Here is a 20789-nt window from a genome sequence, read left to right as displayed (position 1 = left end):
TCCTACACTACTAGTGGGAATGTAAACTAGTTCAAACATTATGGAAAGCAATATGGAGGTTCCTCAAAAAACTAAAAATAGAAATACCATTTGACCCAAGAATTCCACTCCTAGGAATTTACTCAAAGAAAACAAGTTCTCAGATTTAAAAAAACATATGTACCCTTATGTTTATCACAGCATTATTTACAATAGCCAAGATACGGAAGCAACCTAAGTGTCCATGAGTAGATGAATGGAAAAAGAAGATGTGGTACATATACACAATGGAATACTATTCAGTTATAAGAAAGAAACAAATCTTACCATTTGCAACAACATGGAAGGAGCTAGAGGATATTATGCCCAGTGAAATAAGTCTGGCAGAGAAAGACAAACACCAAATGATTTCCCTCATTTGTGGAGTATAACAATGAAACAAAACTGAAGGAAGAAAATAGCAGCAGACTCACAGACTCCAAGAAGGGACTAGTGGTTACCCAAGGGGGGAGGGTGGGTGAGGAGGGAGGCAGAAGGGGATTGTGGGGTATCATGATTGGTGCACATGGTGTGTGTGGGGTCACGGGGAAGACAGTGTAGCACAGAGAAGACAAATAGGGACTCTGTGACATCTTACTACACTGATAGACAGTGCCTAAAATGGGGTGTGGTGGGGACTCAATAATAAGGGTGAATGTAATAACCATATTGTTTTTTCTTCTGAAACCTTCATAAGAGTGTATATCAATGATACCTTCATTTAAAAAAAAAAGAAAAGTGAGGCAAAAGGAGATTCTGACACACACACACAGAGAATAAGGTGGTGTGAAGATAGAGGCAGACATTGGAGTGATGCAGACATAGCCACGGAAGACCAACAACCATCAAAAGCTGGATAACATTAGGAAGAGATTCTCTTTCAGAGACCCTGTGGGAAGTGTGGCCTGCTAACACCTTGTTTCTTGATCCAATAAAACTGATTTCAGTTTCTTGCCTCCAGAACTGTGAGAAAATAAATTTCTGTTGTTTTAAGTCACCAGGTTTGTAGTAATTTGTTAGAGTAACTCTAAGAAACTAACAGCAGTTTTCCTTGTCAATTAGTTTTTACCACTTGGCATTTCCTCCTCTCATATTTTCCCCCCTTTTTTCCCCATGGATGCCCCTAACATCACCTCTCCCTCTCCCAACCCTAGCCTTAGTTCTCTTCATGCAATGGTCTATAGAGGGAGTAAGACAGCAGCAAAGAGAAAAGTGAAACACTTAAGAATCACTGCTTCCTCATTTGGAATACACTGACCTCCAGACACATCAATAACCCAGTAGAGGCTTTTGAGGGTTGGGTTAGGAACTTATTTATCATGCATAATATTATCTCTATGAGAAATCTATTCTGTGCTCACAAGAACATATATTCATAGAAATTTCCAAACCAGAAGATACCTTAGAGATCACATGTTCTACCCCTCATGTTTTAAAACTGAGGAAATAAAGACCCATAGATTATCTTACTAGTAAATAACCAAAGGCTTAGTCTCCAGATTCCAAGTCTAATGTACCCAGTAATACCTTGTTATAATAAACATGTTTATTATAACAATATTTAATGTTAACATTTTGTGATATAAGGTGTTCAAAGTTGAAAACTGCCTGTTCACACAACCAGTGACATAAAACTAACCTTAACCAACCAAATAAAAACAAGAATTTGATTCAAATGTAAAGAATAAAGGCAATTCTGTACAAGTTTTCTTATATCTAGGTTCTGAAAGATAAAGTACTTATATTTCCAGGTATCCCTAAGAAAATAGTGACCAGCTAAATTTGAATCACTCTACATATCCTCCAAAATACTATATAGTGCAACAGGAAGAGCAAATAAGACAGCACTTAACCTTCTACATTACTAAAAGACAGAAATTGTTGACTTTGAACTATCTATAAGCAGAGAAATACACACCAAATTCCAGCAAAGATATTTCTTAAATTCCTGTTAGAAGTTGGAGCAGAGAATGGGGGCAGTTCAAAATGAATGCACAGAGAAGCTAAAAACTTAATGGTAAAGAAATTCACCCCCAGAAATAAAGAGTCTTCGCTAAGTATGCAAATACTTAAAAAGAAATTAAAAACTTGGGCAATCACAACACTACCAAGAAGTGTGTAGAACCCAAGGCAGTAGTCTTGGAAAGACATCACTTCTTAAGAAAAAGAGAGTAAACAGGAAGGGCAAGGTGCCCTTTGGAAGCTGAGTGCTAAAGGGGAAAAGTGCATTATCTTAACACTAAACTACAGAGAACTATCAAGACAAAAGAGAACAAGAGGACAAACCAATCTTAACCCACCAATACTTAAATTTTTTAAAAAGCACCCATTAAGTAAACTGTGCATCACTGTAACTGAGAGAAGAACCACCCTAAACTCCCAACCATCTCCACGAAAAGTACAGACTAAAAGAGTCTACATCTGTACAAAGGACTGTATAACAAAACAGAAAACTTAACTGAAATATTTGACCTGATGAAAATTTCTCACCTCCCAAGAAAAAGCAAAAGAAAACGACTTAACTTTAAAGAAATTAAATATATGTAAACAAGGATCTGTATTTATCTATCTCTCAATCTATCTAGCTATCTAAATATTGAATCTGAAATTTCAAAACTAAGCCCAGAAATGGACAAAGGCCAAAAAGAAACTAAACAGGAATTGACAGAACTCAGGAAAGAAAACGAAGAAAAAGAAAAACTCAAAGATTAAATATAATGTGTCCAATGAAGAATTTTTAAACATTTAGTAAAAAACATTGAAGAATATTAAGAAAACAACAAAGAAAAAAATAAGGTTAGTGAGGAAATACTTAAAATAGTAGACAGGAAAGATCAGTTATAAATATAAAAGCAGTCCCTGAAAAAGAAAAACAAAATAGTGATAAAGATCTATTATTTAAAACTATAAACCAGGAAAACTTTCCAGAAAAAGAATAATAATAATAAATCTATAGATGAAAGGCCCAACTGTGTTGGGAAAGGAAAAATTGACCTGGAAAGGTAAACTCAAAGATATAGCTTAGAAATATTTAAATATTAAAGATAAAGGAAATATATTTTAAAGATAATAGAAATCAAGTCACTATATAAAAATGTCAATGTATTTATAAGGGCAAGAAAGTTATCCTAGCATTAGACTTCTCAAAAATAATATTCAAAGGAAACAAAGTAAGAGTATTCTCAAAACAGTTAAGGAAACAAAGTATGAACCAAAGATTTTATATCCAGCTAAACTGTTCTTCAAGTACCAAAGTTACAGAAAAACTTGTAAGCTTTCAAGAACTCACAGAGTACTCTATTCACAAACCCTACAGCATAAAGTTTGTCTGCGAATATCCAAGAATTAACTAGGAAAACACCATAAAAGGACTAATGATGAGCACTTCATATATTTAATTGTACCATTAATATTAAAACAAAAATGGGAATACACAAGGAAGAATAATATGTAAATGTTTTATATCATGTCAAAGCAAAAATATGCAGCTAAAAAAGAAGGATGGAGAGAAAAAAGGAAAATAATGAGAACACAGAATAACTCATCTGTTGCATAGGCAGTAAGTGGAATTAAAAATAAACACCATTTAAAACCAACACACCAGACAGTGAATGTTTAAAGAAAACAGGGGACTAAAGGCTCAGTAAAAATTAGAAACAAAAGCAACCAACTAGAACAAAATTACAAACTTCCTAAATATCAAAAGAAATTTTTTAAAAGAAAAAAATATATATACTAGAATTATAATACACATGGTACTATAAAATAATATGACAAAGGTGACACCAAATATATCAGCCATATCAACAAATGTTAAAGCTTATTTCACCAATTAAAAGAAAAAGATCTTCAAAGTGGCTAACAAGGCAAGACCCAACTGTGTTGAATATAAGAGGCACACCTAGTACAAATAATTCAGAAAAACTAAAAATAAAAGAATGAACAAAGATGAACTAGGCAATTAGAAACAAAGCAGAGGTTTCATTCCTGATATCAAAAAAGTAGAACTGAAGCAAAAGGCATTAAATGTGACAAAGGATACTTTATAATGCTAAATATTTCACAATGAAGATACAGTACTTACGGATTTCTATATAGCAAAAAAAACATAAAAATCACTTTATAAAGATGGTGGCATTTAACACCAAACAGAATTAAATATACTTAAATATCAAATTTAAAGAAACATAGAAACACACTAATACTAAGAGGCTTTAATACACTATCAATATAAGATGATGGCAAAAATAAGTAAACAACACAGTTTACAGAAGAAGTAAACATATTCAATAAAGTAGATCTAATGGATTTACATATAGAACTTTATACTTTGTTAATAGAGAATATACCTTCTTCTCAAGCACATACATGGAACAGTCACAAAAATGTGATCCCATGTCAAGTCATATAGAAAACATCACTAACTTCAACAAGAACTATTTCAAAGCACATTCTGAATGCAATATAATAAAACTAGAAATAAGAAAACAATAAAACAAAGAGATTCTTCTATATGAAATTTTAAAAAATAAATTTTCTTTTAAACAACTATTAGGTAAAAGGGAAAATATAAACTGAAGTAACCTAATTTCTAAAATAACAACAGTAGAGAACATATGGTACACATTTAAAGCAATGATGAAAAATAAAATTCAAAACCTTAAACATGTTTATCAATTAAAAATAAAAGAATGAAAACATCAAATTTCCAACTCAAAAAGTGAGAAAAAATCAAGTAAAAGAAAAGAAAGCACAAAGAAGAGAAAAAGATAAAAGCAAAACTGATGAGGAAGAAATCAGAAAAATAGTAGCACTCATTAATAAATCAAATTCCTGTTTCTCTACAAATTAACAAAATAGACAAAGCATTAACTGATTTAATTTTAAATAGGGGGAAGGACCCAAAGAAATGCTGAGTGGAAGATAAGCACTGGAGCAAAAGACATTTTTTTTTAGAAACATAAAGCTTATTTATATCCTGTATGGAAATATATTGATACACCCAGATAAAATGGATAATTTCCTAAGAAAATACAACTTACCAAAATTGACCTGAGTAGAAACAGAAAGCTTAAATAATCTAATTCTCATAGAATAAATTAGGACACATCTCCACAAAAAAGCACCAGGCTCAAACAGTTTCCTAGTTTGTGATTCTGCCAAAAGTTCAAAGAACAGATACTCCCAATACAACATAAATTGTCCCAGGACTTAAACAGACAGATGTTCTTATGAAATCAAGCATAATATTGTTACCTCAATCTGATACTGCATATTTTTTAAATTATAGGCTATGAATATCACTTATGAATATTGATGCAACAATACTAAATAAAATATTAACAATGTCCAATACCACAATAATAAAAAATAACACATGATGGCCAGGTAGAATTTATTTCAGGAATGCAAGGATAGTTTAATATTAGGAAATCTGTAATATAATACTCCATGTTAATAGGTCTAAGGAGGAAACTCATAGGACTATCTTTACAGATGTTGGAAAAAGACTTTGGCAAAATTCAATACTGATTATTGACAAAAATGCTCAAGAAAGTAGGAAATGTTAGATTTTCTTAGCATTGTTAAAAAAAAAAAAGCAAAACCTCATTACTGAAGCCAGCACTTTACTTAAGAGGAAATAATAGAGTCGTTTTCACAGAACAGGAATGCAAAGATGCCCACTATTTCCACTGTTACTTAACATGGTCCTATTTCCACTATTATTTAACACAGTCCTATAGCTACTGCAACATATAAAGGAAACCAATTAGACAAAAATCCATCATCATCATCCACCACATCAACAAAAAGAAGAACAATAACTACATGATCATCTCCATACATGCTGAAATAGCATTCGACAAAATTCAACATCCATTCATGATAAAAACTCTCAACAAAATGGGTATAGAGGGCAAGGATCTCAACATAATAAAGGCCATATATGACAAACCCACAGCCAACATTATACTTAACAGTGAGAAGCTGAAAGCTTTTCCTTTAAGATCAGGAAAAAGACAAGGATGTCCACTCTCCCCACTTCTTTCAACATGGTTCTGGAGGTCCTAGTCACAGCAATTAGACAACACAAAGAAATAAAAGGCATCCATCCAGATTGTAAAGGAAGAAGTCGAATTGTCCCTGTTTGCAGATGACATGATATTGTACATTAAAAGCCCTAAAGAATCCACTCCAAAATTACTTGATCTAATATATGATCTAATATCTCTAATTTCAGCAAAGTTGTGGGATACAAAATTAATACATGGAAATCTGTTGCATTCCTAATGATGAACTAGCAGAAAGAGAAATCAGGAAAACAATTCCATTTACAATTGCATCAAAAAGAATAATACCTAGGAATAAACATAACCAAGGAAGTGAAAGACTTATACTCTGAAAACTACAAGACACTCTTGAGAGAAATTAAAGAAGATACCAATAAATGGAAACACATCCCATGCTCATGGATTGGAAGAATTAATATTGTCAAAATGGCCATCCTGTCTAAAGCAATCTACAGATTCTATGCAATCCCCATCAAAATACCAAAACATTCTTCAACAAATTAGAGCAAATAGTTCTAAAATTCATATGGAACCACAAAAGACCCCAAGTAGCCAAAGCAATCCTGAGAAGGAAAAATAAAGCAGAGGAAATTACACTCCCTGACTTCAAGCTCTACTAAAAAGCCACAGTAATCAAGACAATTTGGTACTGGCACAAGAACAGACTCATAGACCAATGGAACAGACTACAGAGCCCAGATATAAACCCAAGCATATATAGTCAATTAATAAATGATAAAGGAGCCATGCTACATACAATGGGGAAATGACAGCCTCTTCAACAGCTGGTGTTGGCAAAACTGGACAGCTACATGTAAGAGAATGAAACTGGATTATTGTCTAATCCCATACACAAAAGTAAACTCAAAATGGATCAAAGACCTGAATGTATGTCATGAAACCATAAAACTCTTAGAAAAATACATAGGCAAAAATCTCTTGGACATAAAGATGAACAACTTCTTCATGAACATATCTCCCTGGGCAAGGGAAACAAAAGCAAAAATGAACAAGTGGGACTATATCAAACTACAAAGCTTCTCTACAGCAAAGGACACCATCAGTAGAACAAAAAGACATCCTACAGTATGGGAGAACATATTCATAAATGACAAAGCTGATAAGGAGTTGACATCCAAATTATATAAAGAGCTTACACACCTCAACAAACAAAAAGCAAATAACCCAATTAAAAAATGGGCAGAGGAGCTGAACAGACACTTCTCCAAAGAAGAAATTCAGATGGCCAACAAGCACAAGAGAAGATGCTCCACATCACTAATTATCAGAGAAATGCAAATTAAAACCACAATGAGATATCACTTCACACCAGTTAGGATGGCCAACATCCAAAAGACAAACAACTATAAATGTTTGCAAGGATGTGGAGAAAGGGGAACCCTCCTACACTGCTGGTGGTAATATGAATTAGTTCAGCCATTGTGGAAAGCAGTATGGAGGTTACTCAAAAAACTCAAAATAGAAATACCATTTGACCCAGGTATTCCACTCCTAGGAATTTACCCTAAGAATACAGGAGCCCAGTCTGAAAAAGACATATGCACCCTTATGTTTATCGCAGCACTATTTACAATAGCCAAGAATTGGAAGCAACTTAAATGTCCATCAGTAGATGAATGGATAAAGAAGACATGGTACATATACACAATGGAATATTATTCAGCCATAAGAAGAAAACAAATCCTACCATTTGCAATAACATGGATGGAGCTTGAGGGTATTATGCTCAGTGAGATAAGCCAGCAAAGAAAGACAAGTACCAAATGATTTAACTCATCTGTGGAGTATAAAAACAAAGCAAAAACTGAAGGAACAAAACAGCAGCAGACCCACAGAACCCAAGAATGGACTAACAGTTACCAAAGGGAAAGGGACTAGAGAGGATGGGAAGGGAAGGGAGGGATAAGGGGGAAAAAGGGGCATTACGATTAGCACACATAATGTGGAGGGGGGGACACATGGAAGGAAGTATTATACAGAGAAGACAAGTAGTGATTTTATAGCATCTTACCACGCTGTCGGACAGTGACTGTAATGGGGTATGTGATGGGGACTTCATAATAGGGGGAGTCTAGTGACCATAATATTGCTCATGTAACTGTACATTAAAGATATCAAAATAAAAATAAATAACTAAAGAAATTAATAAGAAACCAATTAGAGGTATAAGACTTAGACAATAAGTAAAATTATGTCTATTTTCAGATGACATGATAGATTACCTAAAAAATCCTAGAAAATCAATTCTAAAACTAACTCAACTAAGATTCAATAAAGTAGCAGGATATCAAGATAACATGCTCAAATCAAAAACCTTCATAAACAAAAACTAGTTAAAAGGTGTAATGGAAGAGAAAATCCCATTTAAAAGAGTAATTAAAATTAAAACATAAAATATCTAGGAATAAACAACAAGAAATGAGCAAAACCTATATAAGAAAAACATTAACACACCCTGCAAAAACAAAAAAAGTGGAATATAACATATGCAAAAACATACTGCATTCTTAGATAGTAAAACTCAATAAAGATGTCAGTTCTCCCTAGTTAATTTATTTATATAACAAAAATACAATAAGCTTCTTTTCATGAAGTTAGATAAATTTATAGTAAAGTTTATATGGAAAAATACACATGCAAGAATCATTAAGAAAACTATGAATTAAAAAGAGCTAGGAGGGAAAATCCATTAAAGTATAAAGTTTCTCTAATTAAAACAGTGTGGTATTGGAACACCACTAGAGAAAAAAGGCCAATGGACTAGAATAAAAAGTCCATAAATAGATGCAAGTACACATGGCAGTTTATGTACACAGGCAGCATCTCAAATCTGTGAGGTAAGAACAATCTTTTTAAAAAATGGTGGTGGGGCAACTGGATAGCCATTTAGAAAAAGATAAACACTATATCCATACCTCACACTATATACCAAAAGTAAACTTTAAATGGATCAGAGAATTAAATGGAAAAAATAAAACCACACCAAATATTAGAAGAAAAGAAAACATAAGCAAATTCCTCCAAAACCAATTTAGGAAAGAATTTCAGAGTATGATTCAAGATCCATGTGCAAAACAATGAATGATGAATTCCAACTCTACATATATTTTTTTAATCTTTGAATGAGTTAAAAAAAAATGCCAGAGCAAATTCAAAAAGACAACAAAGTTGGAGAAAATATAACATATTACACAATAAAAGACTAATACCCTTAATATGTAAACAATGCTTACAAATTGAGAAAAAAGGACCAAAACCCTAAAAGAAAAATGGGAAAAAGAAATGAACAGACAATTCATTGTAATATCCCTTAAATAAATGAAAAGATTTTCAATTTTACTCATAAGAGAAATGCAAAATAAACTACACTAAGATATAATTCTCACATATGAAACAAGCAAAAATCAAAGAGTCTGAAAACACACTCTGGTGCAGGCATTCTTGTATATTTCCAATGAGAGTGCAAAATACTACAACCTTCATGAAACAGAATTGAGCAATTTCTGAACAAAATTACATAGCATTTACCTTTTAACCAAAAAATCCCACTTGTAGCAACTTACTCTACATATGGACCTCCAATAATACAAAAATATATAGATACACATTACTCATCGTAATTAAAATTTTTGTAATTGGAAAATGGTGGAAACAACCAAAATGCTTATATATAAGATGTTGGAAAAACACATACATTAGAATGAAATTGAACCCCTATCTCACACCATTCACAAAATTAACTCAAAATGAATTAAAGACATTAATATGACATGAAATGTTAAAACTCCTGAGAAAAGCTCCTTGACACTGGTCTTGTTAACAAATTTTTGGATATGACCCCAAACGCATAAGCAACAAAAGCAAAAATAAATTAACAAAGACTAATCAAACTAAGAAGCTTCTGCACAACAAAAGAAATGGTCAACAAAATGAAAAGGCATCCTGTGAATGGGAGAAGATATTTGCAAATCATGTAAGGAGTTAATACCTAAAAATATAAAGAATTCATACAACTCAATAGCAAAAATAAAAACCACCTGATAAAAATAAAATGGGCAGAAGAATTGAAAAAACATTTTTCCAAAGAAGATATATATAGCTAAAAGATATATGAAAAGTGCTTGACATCACTAATAATTAAGGAAATGCTATTCAAAACCAGAATGAGATATATGTTAAATAGCTCGCCTGTTATAATGACTATCATCGAAAAGTCAGAGATAACAAGAGTTGGTGAGGATGTGAAGAAAAGTGTATGTACACCATTGGTGGAAATATAAATTGGAGCCACCACTATGGAAAACAGTATGGAGATTCCTCAAAAAATTAGAAATATAACTACTATATGATCCAGCAATCCCACCTGTGGGTATATATCCAAAGGTAATAAAAACAGGACCTTGAAGAGAGAACTGCACTCTCATGGTTCATTACAGCATTATTCACAATAGCCAAGATATGAAACAACCCAAGTGTCTGTTAACAGATGATTGGATAAACAAGATGTGGTGTGTATATATACACAGACAATGAAATATTATTTAGCCATGAGAAAGAAAGGAATTCTGCCATATGTGACAACACAGATGGAACACTGAGGGCATTATGCTAAGTAAAATAAGTCAGACAAAGAATGGCAAATACTGTATTTATATGTGGAACTTAAAAAAGCCAAAAACACAGATACAGAGTAGAGTGATGTTTACCAGAGGTCAGGTGACAGCACTGGGGTGGTGGGGTGGATAGAAATGGGGAGATGGTAAAAAGATACAAACTTCCAGTTATAAGATAAGTAACTTTACACTGTACTTCATGTACAGCATGGTGATTATATAGTTGAAATTTGCCAGGTGAGTAGATCTTAAATGTTTTCACAGCAAAAAAGAAAGGGTTATTACATGTGATGAACATATTAGCTAATGCTATGGTAGTAATCACTTAGCAGTATATGTATCAAATCAACACGCTGTACACCTGAAACTAACACAATATTATATGCCAATTCTATCTCAATAAAGAAAAAAAAAAGAAATGGCTCTGGAAAAAAGGGAAGCACTGTAGATATTTATGTCCTATATCCATACCTGTCTGCATTCGTGTTTGACTGAGACTTTAGAGAGCTATCCAACTCATGCTCGCTTTCTTCTGACTGGCTGTTAACAGTTCCTCCTTCTTCATCATCATCTACTTCATTAAGAGCCTTTCTCAACACAACAATAAAAATAGCAACACAAGTTGGTTATATATACACTCATTCTTTCTTTCTGCCATAACACAGAAGAGAGGTCCCTCCTTCTAAAGCTAATCCCTCTACAGTGTCCTAGAACCTAAACCCTCACCTCTTTCCACTCCATCAATTTCGTCTTTTCTCTCCTGCATCTACAGTCTCTCTCTGGACTGGTTTCAGCTCATCCACATTTAAATGTGAGCAAGTCTCTGCCATTTTATCCTGACCCTAACCTTCTTCAAGCTACTATCTTCTCTCTTTCACCACCAAATTTCTTGAAAGAGTTGTCCCCCACTTCTCATTTACCATCTATTCCCTGTAACTTTGCTTCTGCCCTACCATTCCACTCAAACTGCTTTCTACAAGGTCAACATCGACACACTTCCTCCTAAAACAAATGGATAGTTCTCATTCTTTGCCTTCCCCTACTTCTTTGACTCATTCAGCATTAATGACCACTCATCTCTTTTCTTCAAAATCTTCTTGACACAGTCTTCTTTTATTTTTCATGGTACCATGTTTCCTTGGTTTTTCTTCTATTCTTCTGGCTGCTCCTCAATCTGCTTTATTGGTTCTTCTTTTTCTATACTTCCCTTATATCTGATGCAACTCATGGTTTCCCTTTCGGATCTTTTCTCCTCTCATCTGACTCACTTTCCAAATGATTCTAATTCCAAAGCTGCAATTACAAGTCAAATGCTGCTAATTTCCAAATCTCTATCTTCATCTAGATCTCTCTCAAACCCTGGACATTTATATACAACTGTCTGAAAGATATACCCCTAGTCAACTATCCTATTACTCAATATGTCCAAAACTGATCACCTTCGAAGGCCTCTCCTACTATTGTTCCAGAAACCTTGTTCCTGCCATATTACCTAAGACCATGAACAACATCACCATCTACTCTGATACTCAAGCCAACAAACTGAGAGTTAACCCTTCTTTCTCATCTGTCACATTCAATCAGCCACCCAATCCCGTCAATTTTATCCCTTTTTAATCTCTCAAACCTGTCCCTCTTCCCCTCTACCCCCTTTCTCATTGCCACTGTTTGAGTCAGGCCCTCCCTTACCACTTCTCCCTGAGATTCCATCCTAAGTCTTCGACCCAGATCCTCTCCACCACTCTTGCCCCTCCCCAGTCATCTTCCACACTACAGTCAATTTCATCATGACTCCACTCTCCTTAAAATGCTTTAGTGGCTCTACTCTCACTTCTGCTCCTGATCTCTTCATTATTATCTAGCTCCTCCCTGTTTCTGTAACCTCAGCTCATGCTATTTCCCCACCCCACCATGATAGAAGCCACAATTACCTGAAAGCTAACTTATTAAGTGCCAAAACATAAACAGTTTTTGGCTAGGATAGGCCTAAGGGGTCTTGGCTATTTAAATTACATGTACGTTCTACTTAACTGCCTTTGTAAGTAGAAAACAGTATACCTAGTATGTCTTTTATGAGTCTGGGTCTTGCAACTCCCTAGGATCATCCCTATAATTGATAAATCTCCTTTCTTTCATGGAAGATATAAATAACTTAGGAAATGGCATTAAACAGGTACTGAATCCTACTTATTCATAAAAAGTTGTCTTATTTTTATATTACATTCTTCATGCCTTTTTAAGGACATGCTTCCTATCTCAAAATTTTTAACATTTTGACTAATTAAGAGTCCAAATTAGGCTAAGATACAGCTAATTAATATTTTCCTATTATAACGTAATTTTACCATGGAACTAGTCAATAAATTCCAAGTTTCCTGGGTGGCTACTTTTTAAACACACTAATACATTAAAAGGGACTAAAATACATTAGAAGGGACTAATGTTCAGTGAGAAACTTGTATCTGGTGTTGTGCTACACACATTACATAACTTATCTCAGCTGATCCTCACAACCATCAGAGCATCTATACTCTATTCCCATTTAACAAAGAACAAAAACACTCTGAGCCAACTCAGATACTTTAAGAAATCAATTCAAGATCAAACAGCAGGAAGTAGCAGAATATGAACACAGACCCACTTGACTCCAAAGTGAAAATGGAAAGACTCCCTGCTATTTCCTTACTGGTGGCTGATGGCACAGTCTCATGGGACCAGACAGCCTAGATCTGAACACCATCTCTGATGCTAACTAGCTAGTGATCTTGGACAAGTCACTTAATTTTTCTGAGCCTCAATTTCTTCATCTGCTAAATCAAGATAATAGTACTACTTCCTAGGTAAGCACTCAATAAATGGTAACTATTATTATCCACTCCTATCTTGTTTAGTACAAATATTACAGAAAGTGCATTATGCTCAAGTAAGAATAATTCTAGCAACCACAACTTGGTATTTGTTGATATTTAAGCTATTGAAATATTTACAGTGCCTACATCAACTTAAACTGAATTTCAGCATGAGCATTATGGCTGTGAACAGAGCATATTTACCTGGGGCACTAACACAGATTCACTAAGGATGGCCTGGGTGACAGGGTCTTGATTTACCACAATGGGACCTTGAGAGGAATCAGGAGCCATTGTTACATTTGGAAACCCTGCAGAAGGAAAATAAGTTATGATGATTTTGTTTTAATTAAATTGACTTCACAAGCACTATATACTGCCATAGGTTTGTGTCATATGAAAATCTTAAATAACAGTAAGAGCAGCTCACACTTAAATAGTGCTTACTATATGCCAAGTGCCATTCTTAAAGGCTTTTACATATATTAAATTATTTTACCCTCACAAAATCCTATGAGATCATTAACTATTATTATTTTACAGATCAATAAACTGAAACTCAAAGACAGGAAGCAACTGGCCTACACTAATAAGTGGCTGAGCCAGGATTCAAACTTTAAACTAAAAACTAATGATCTGTTTTTAAGGATTAAGATGAACAATGGGTTATATACACATTAAGGTGAATAATGCTATGTATCTGACAAGAGGCAAAGTTCCTTTCAGGAAGAAACTGAAGTTGTTTTAGGTTTCAAATTAAGCTTTACTCAAATTATATATAAACAAATAATTTCTATGATAATTTAATAAGCTGAAAAGTCATATATTTGAAATTATAAAATCTTATACATTGTACCATACAAAAATTTACCTTTCCTTAGCTCAGTGATTTGTAGTAGTTAATATTCTTAATGAAAAGCAAACAAATTATAATGAATCTATGCCTAACAAGTGCTATATGCTATCCACTCCAGAGTACTTGTAATATAAATAATATGATGCCTGACAAAAGATTTCAAATCTTTCCAAATAGCCAGTTGTGGGTTACGGTTACTAAGAAAAAGAAGCTTTTGTTTGAATTGAATACTTTTACCTGTGCGCCTACGAGGAAAATCAACAAACAAATCTTTTGCCGCAGCCATCAAGTGATCAGATTTTTCCAATACATCCTGCATCTGGTATTGATCAGAAAGAATCTAGACATGTGTTAATGACAAAAACTATTATTCAAAAAATATATATACTTACCAAATCACAATGGAAAAGTTCATACAAGGCACAGAACAAAAATAACCATAGGCCAACAACCTTCCTAAAATCTTTCAGTGGCAATATCCTTACGTACCAGTAGATGGGGATATTACAATAATGAGTGGATGTCATGCTTGGCTACAATCCAAAGAAACACATCATTAAAATGTGAACCCAGTACACAGACAAATGTAAAAATGTAAATGCAAATGTACTTGTATCACAAAATTAAAATTTTACTTAATCTTACTCTTTGAGAACCACTCTATTTTCTTTTTAGTTTCTGTTCTCTGTTTTTAAATAATGGTTGCAACCCACTTAACTTGACTTCACAATTAGCAAGTTCTGTACCACAGTTTGAAAAACACTGATTAAAGATATGAATCTTTGAGCCATAAACTCAGAGGTGTTTCAACCACTGAAATGACTTCATAATCAACTAATGGGTCATGGTCCACAACTTAAAAAACATGATTTAAGACATGAGTTTGGGAGCATCAAACAAAAAAGTGATGCTTCTATATTTACAAACCAGTCAGAGGTTTTTAATCTTGGAGAGATAAGAATTCAAAAAAAAAACCATTACAGTAGGGCCTCTGATTATGCACTTTCAATGCACTTTCAATTTAGGAACTTTCATAATGACAAGCAAGGAGGAACATGCTAGAGTAAAAGCAAGTCACCTCTAACCACCACCACCAGATGGCATTCTAAAGTTGAAAGGAATCTCACTGACTCAAAAACAATGAAACACCTGGTAACAAATGCTCTTACCAGGATTTCTCTAGACCATGGAAAACAAGTACATACTATGACCTCAATTACTGTTTTAGGACGCTGAGAAAAGTAACAAGAATCGCGTTCTGACTTTTTCTCCTTCTTCCCCCACTACAGCCCAGCAGGCTGACTGGCTCTGTTGGTGAGAATTAAGTCCTGAATTCATGCCTTTCACAAGGAGTAAAATTTGTAATGGCATAAAGCAAAAAGCACATTTGGAGCCAGAAGACTGGGATCTTAGGCTCAGTCAAGAGATACTAAGCAAAATCCAACCTCTTTCACTTAGCTTCCTGATGTGTAAATGAAGATCTGACCATCTCTCCAACCCCACGGGGTTGTTAGGATGACACACTGAAAACCTGTATACCACTCTAGAGATATTTGAGAACACTGTTACAACTTAAATTATATTATCCCATGAACAAATTTCTATCCTTGGTTAGCCATTTTGCAAGTATATGCAATTAGAGCTTAGGAAAGAATAAATGGAGCATTATGATTATCACCTCTACTAGAAAAATTAGACACAAAATATTTCCTAATGGCAGTTTTAAGAGCTTAGTATTTTTTTAAAAAAGCATTGACCTTGGTATGAGTGACAGAGCAAATTGAGTGACAGAGAAATAACTCTATCATATCAATATCTGGTATTAACTATAATAAGGCCTCTAGTAAAGCCACTGCCCTGCTGTCCTCTGCTCCTTCCTGCCCAGTCTCCTTAGGGCAGATGATTTGAGTGGCAAGAAATCAATGTATTGGCTCTCTTTTATTCTTTCTACATTTCTGTATCACTTTTCTCTAATAAAACTCATCCTCTTGATAGGTAAACCAATCTCTGCAAGCCCTTCTGTATATATTACTTCCCCTGATGGTCTGCAGAGAACAGAGCCGAACTTATGAATGGTGGGTTACACATCACTTGGATTTTCAAAGGATCAGTCAAGGTCCCTTCAAAAACATTATTGGAAACTTCTCATCCCAGCACTTTTTTCTCTGGTAATAAAAAACAGATGGAATTGGGAAATTACAAAAACTTGAGAAATTATTATATTCATGGAATTTATAAAATCTTTATCAAAGCCTCCCTCTCTGATTTGGATCTGAACCCTTATTTGCTTGATTCCCATGACATGAGTACATCATGCAGCAAATGCAATCTAAGATTATGCTGGCCAAAGAGATTTGCTCTAAATTTTTGTTAACCTAGGAGCCCAGCTTCTCAGGGATGCATCCTGGTAGCTCTAATAATGACAAAGCCTAGGTGCACATGCTCAGGGAAGCCTCTTCCTTTGGTCCCATTACATTCTTTAACAGAGACATACAAATCTAGCAACACTGAAACAACAGATGTGTATATCCTTTGACTCAGCAATTCCTCTTTTAAGAATTTATCCTACAAATATACTGTACTTAAAAACATATTCAATATATTATTATAGCGTCAAAGCAGGTAACAATCTGTGGGTGTCAGACACTGCTACTTACCCACCAGTATCCTTTATTTCCATTTTCCCTTGAACATGAGAACTCCAAAGTTTTAGCCAAGTACATAGCTAGATTTCCCAACCTTCCTTGCAAGTGAGAATGGTCAAGTGATCTCTGGACAGTGAGATATAAGTCAGAACTTCTGGGTGGTATGAAAAAAAAGCAGCATGAATTCTCTTTCCCACTTCATGCTGGCTGGAATATAGCAGAAAGAAGCTGCAACAGCCATTCTCTACTCACAGGTGGAAACCCTTGTAATGAAGGACCACAGCGCCCCCTACCAACTATCATTTACCTCTGAACCGTTTCATAAGAGAAAAACAGATTTCTGTTTTCTTTAAACCACTATATTTTGGGGTCTTAATTTTGCAGAAGCTTAAATGATAATACACATCCTAAATGTCTACAAATAAAACACTGGATAAATAAATTGTGATATACCTGTATACTACCTGAACATTAAAAAGAAAAGATAGATTTCTAAATACTGACATGGAATAACCTCCAAAATATATTGTTCAATAGAAATACCTGATCCCACTAAAAGCAGAGGCTCTTAAGCCTGGCCACACATTAACAGCACATAGGAACTGTCTAAAAAGTACGTAAGTGTGGCCATAACCCAGGTCAACAAATAAGAATATCTGAATATAGATATATCTGAGTCCAAATATAGTGAATGTTTTAAATGAAAAGTTCTCAACCCTTAGATTCCACTGTGCAGTCAGAGCTGAGAACTGCGCTAAGGCCTGAGGAAATGTCGCTACAGAGGGAAGGCAAGGAGACTCCCCAAGCCTCTCTCCACTCTTCCTTCAACCCCTACTTCTACTACATCTATTACTTGTATAAGAAATTCAGGACACATCACCATTAATTAAATAAACAGTAAAGCCCCTAAAAAAAAGAGAGAGATTCAGAGGACGAGCAGGAGCCCCTGGAGAGGGGAAACAAAAGCCCTGGTTTCCTCAAAGGGACTGCCTTTTTTCCTGGTCAGATCTGTATTGTTAGACATTTCACAGAGAATTGCCACACAACATTTAAATGTATACGACTTGTCCAAGAGCACTAAAAGATACTTATCTGTAAAGAACCATTTTCTCTCATTCCACTGCTCTTGGTACACATTCATGCAAACATTTATTTGGGAGATATAATTCAAGACTTTTGTATTTCACCAAGAAGTCTAACGAATAACCCTGTTATTCCCATTTTAAAGACGAGAAAATTTTGGCTAAGAAGCTAACAATTTAAGATCACAGAGCTAATAAATTGTATTTCTCTAAGAACCCTAATGAATAACTATGTTATTCCCATTTTAAATATAAGAATTCAGACTGAGAAATTAATAATTTGTTTAAGGTCAAAGAGCTGAAAAATTATACAGCAGTAATTCAAAACACCAAACTAGATTCTAATCATCACTGGGCTTTTTTGAAAGTCCACGTGTAAATCATTGTATAAGAAAACAGTTATTGCTAGAGTCTCCAATGTGAAACAGATTTAGGAGAAATGAGAACCTACTTATCTCTTCTCTTTCTAACTCAAAAGATTATGCAATTTAATATTACCTCCTTCATGATAGACAATCTTCTTCTCTCAAGATTAGCAATTTCTGGTTTCTGCTTCTTCCATTTTCTTTTCAAAGCTTTTTCTTGGAGTTCCCAGTGTACTAATGCTCTATTCTTCGATTTATGTATTTCATGACGACGTACCTATATATAATATATATATATATATATAAGAATGTTTCAGGAACAAACAAGTTACCTACTCAGATGGTGGAAGCACCTAATCTAGTTCGTTTTTTTTCCTAGTCCAACATATGCATATTTATGTATATTCACAACCAAAATTTTCAGTCTTCTAAACTTTAAAAAATTCTTTAAAAAAAAGAATACCTAGAACTAGTAGATCTAGCTAAAGACCAAATGAAAAGAATATTAATTTCTACTTCCTTTGCACAAGGCTATCCAATAAACTAGCATTTTTCAAAGTATAGGTTGGGATTTATTTAATGAGTGGTAAAGCCAATTACTGGGTCATAACCAACATTTTTAAATAAGAATATAGAATGGACAATATTAAGACCACATCACATATAATAAAGTTAGCAATTGTTCATTAAACCTTTCAGTTACATATTGTATATATACATGTAATTACATACACACATGCATATACACACACTGTCTGAGCACAGTGTAAAAGGCACAAAACTCCTGAGTCACCTTTGGCAAAGAGACACACTTCATGATACTCACATCACAACCAAGAACAATGCGGTATTTTTATAGCCCTGTAATGGCTGCATGTGGAAGTGTATCACTAGAGAAGCATGACTCCAAGGAAGTGGAATTCCTGAAGCAGAGCAGGGATGTGACCCAGAGCTTACAAGTTAGAGGGCAGGAAGGAGTTTGCTGAGGTGGCTAGAGAATAAAAGCAGATACTGGCTTTACAAGCACTCTAGTACTCAGAGCTATGAATACGAACAAAATCTGTATGTCATCTGATAAAATGTACTGCTCTGTCTTCACCTTGTAAAGAAGAAATCAATCCATTCAAAGATTAACAACCAAATACTATGTACAAAAATGAAATGAAGATGACATTTCTGAGACAATGAGGAAATATCTGTGTATGGACTGGGAATTGGGTAATGCCAAAAAATTCCTTTCTTTTGTTAGGTGTCATAATGCCACTGTGGTTATATAAGAAATTGTCTGTGTTTTTTAAAATGCAAACTAAATATGTCAGCACAAAATGACATGGTTTCTGGGATTTGCTTTAAAATACTTCAGCAAAGGAAGGATATGAAAAATGAAGCAATGATGGGAAAGTTTTAAAAACAATTATGTCTGTGCTCAAGTTACTCTACAAGAAGATATGTCAAAGAAATAATCAATCTTCCCATGTCTTCTTCCATCTGCTACCTCTATAGCTTTTCTTCCTTCCTAATTACAACCCTTAAATAGAATTCGTGCCTCATATCGAATTTACCGAGTATCATAATTCCTCCAAGTGGTAAAGATACCTTAAGACAAATGCTGGGCATAGAAGCCACAGGGCATAAATCTGCAAAGAAGTAAAAAGCTAACCTTTTCAAACAATATGGCTTCTCTCTCACTTACCAACTTTACATCTCCCTGTATGGCCCCGGAAGATGACTGGTTAGCCAGAGACGGGTAAGATTCCTCAAGGGAGGAACAACCTAAGACAGGCACAGTCGCAGGGGGGCCATCAGGTGAGAAAATGGGGATCAACAGAGGTGAGGCTTAGAACCTCACCCCCCTGTTTTGAGAGAAATCTTCTGCATCCGTGGATGTTTTATTGCCCTTGTCTAGCTTGGATTAACACATAGTCTACAGGCACACACCTGATCATCTACATTTGCTCTCTTACAACACTAAACTATGTTTTCTACCTTTACCTTGCATCTACCTACCACTTCAGCATTTTATTAAAAATAATAATAATAATAATAACAAAGGGAGAAATGTGGGATCCACATATAAATCAAGTATAAAAATCAAACGAATATTCATATTTGACCTGATTGTTTATAGTTCATAATGCGTGATCAAAACCAGAAGTTTCTGTGATGACTGCCCTTGCACTGTTCACCATGTAAAAACTTATTCACTATGTAAGAATTTGTTCACCATGTAAGAACTTGTTCATTATACTTCAGAAGATTGGAGACTGAT

The 20789-nt window shown here is 34.4% G+C and overlaps 1 protein-coding gene across 15 annotated transcripts in view; it reads right to left on the bottom strand.

Moving 5' to 3' along the window:
* SPICE1 (spindle and centriole associated protein 1) overlaps positions 1 to 20789 on the bottom strand; it is a 58211-nt gene that overhangs the window by 24645 nt on the left and 12777 nt on the right. For 10 of the 15 annotated variants that reach the window (XR_012129207.1, XR_012129208.1, XM_073231672.1 and 7 more), the window contains 4 exons: positions 18654 to 18797; positions 14666 to 14768; positions 13777 to 13883; positions 11195 to 11310 (listed from right to left, as the gene is read on the bottom strand). Coding sequence is in view for 13 of the 15 variants with exons in the window: in XM_073231672.1 (XP_073087773.1) it covers positions 11195 to 11310; positions 13777 to 13883; positions 14666 to 14768; positions 18654 to 18797 (470 nt within the window). In the remaining 2 variants the exon portion in view is untranslated. Of the gene's footprint in view, positions 1 to 11194; positions 11311 to 13776; positions 13884 to 14665; positions 18798 to 20789 lie in introns of all 15 variants that reach the window. The other 5 variants (XM_037017665.2, XM_073231675.1, XM_017654081.3 and 2 more) reach the window with 5 other exon arrangements.

Source organism: Manis javanica, chromosome 3, assembly GCF_040802235.1.
Source record: "Manis javanica isolate MJ-LG chromosome 3, MJ_LKY, whole genome shotgun sequence".
Taxonomy (NCBI): Eukaryota; Metazoa; Chordata; class Mammalia; order Pholidota; family Manidae; genus Manis; species Manis javanica.
Note: the sequence above shows the minus strand (reverse complement) of the source record. Positions and strands in the feature narration are given on the sequence as shown.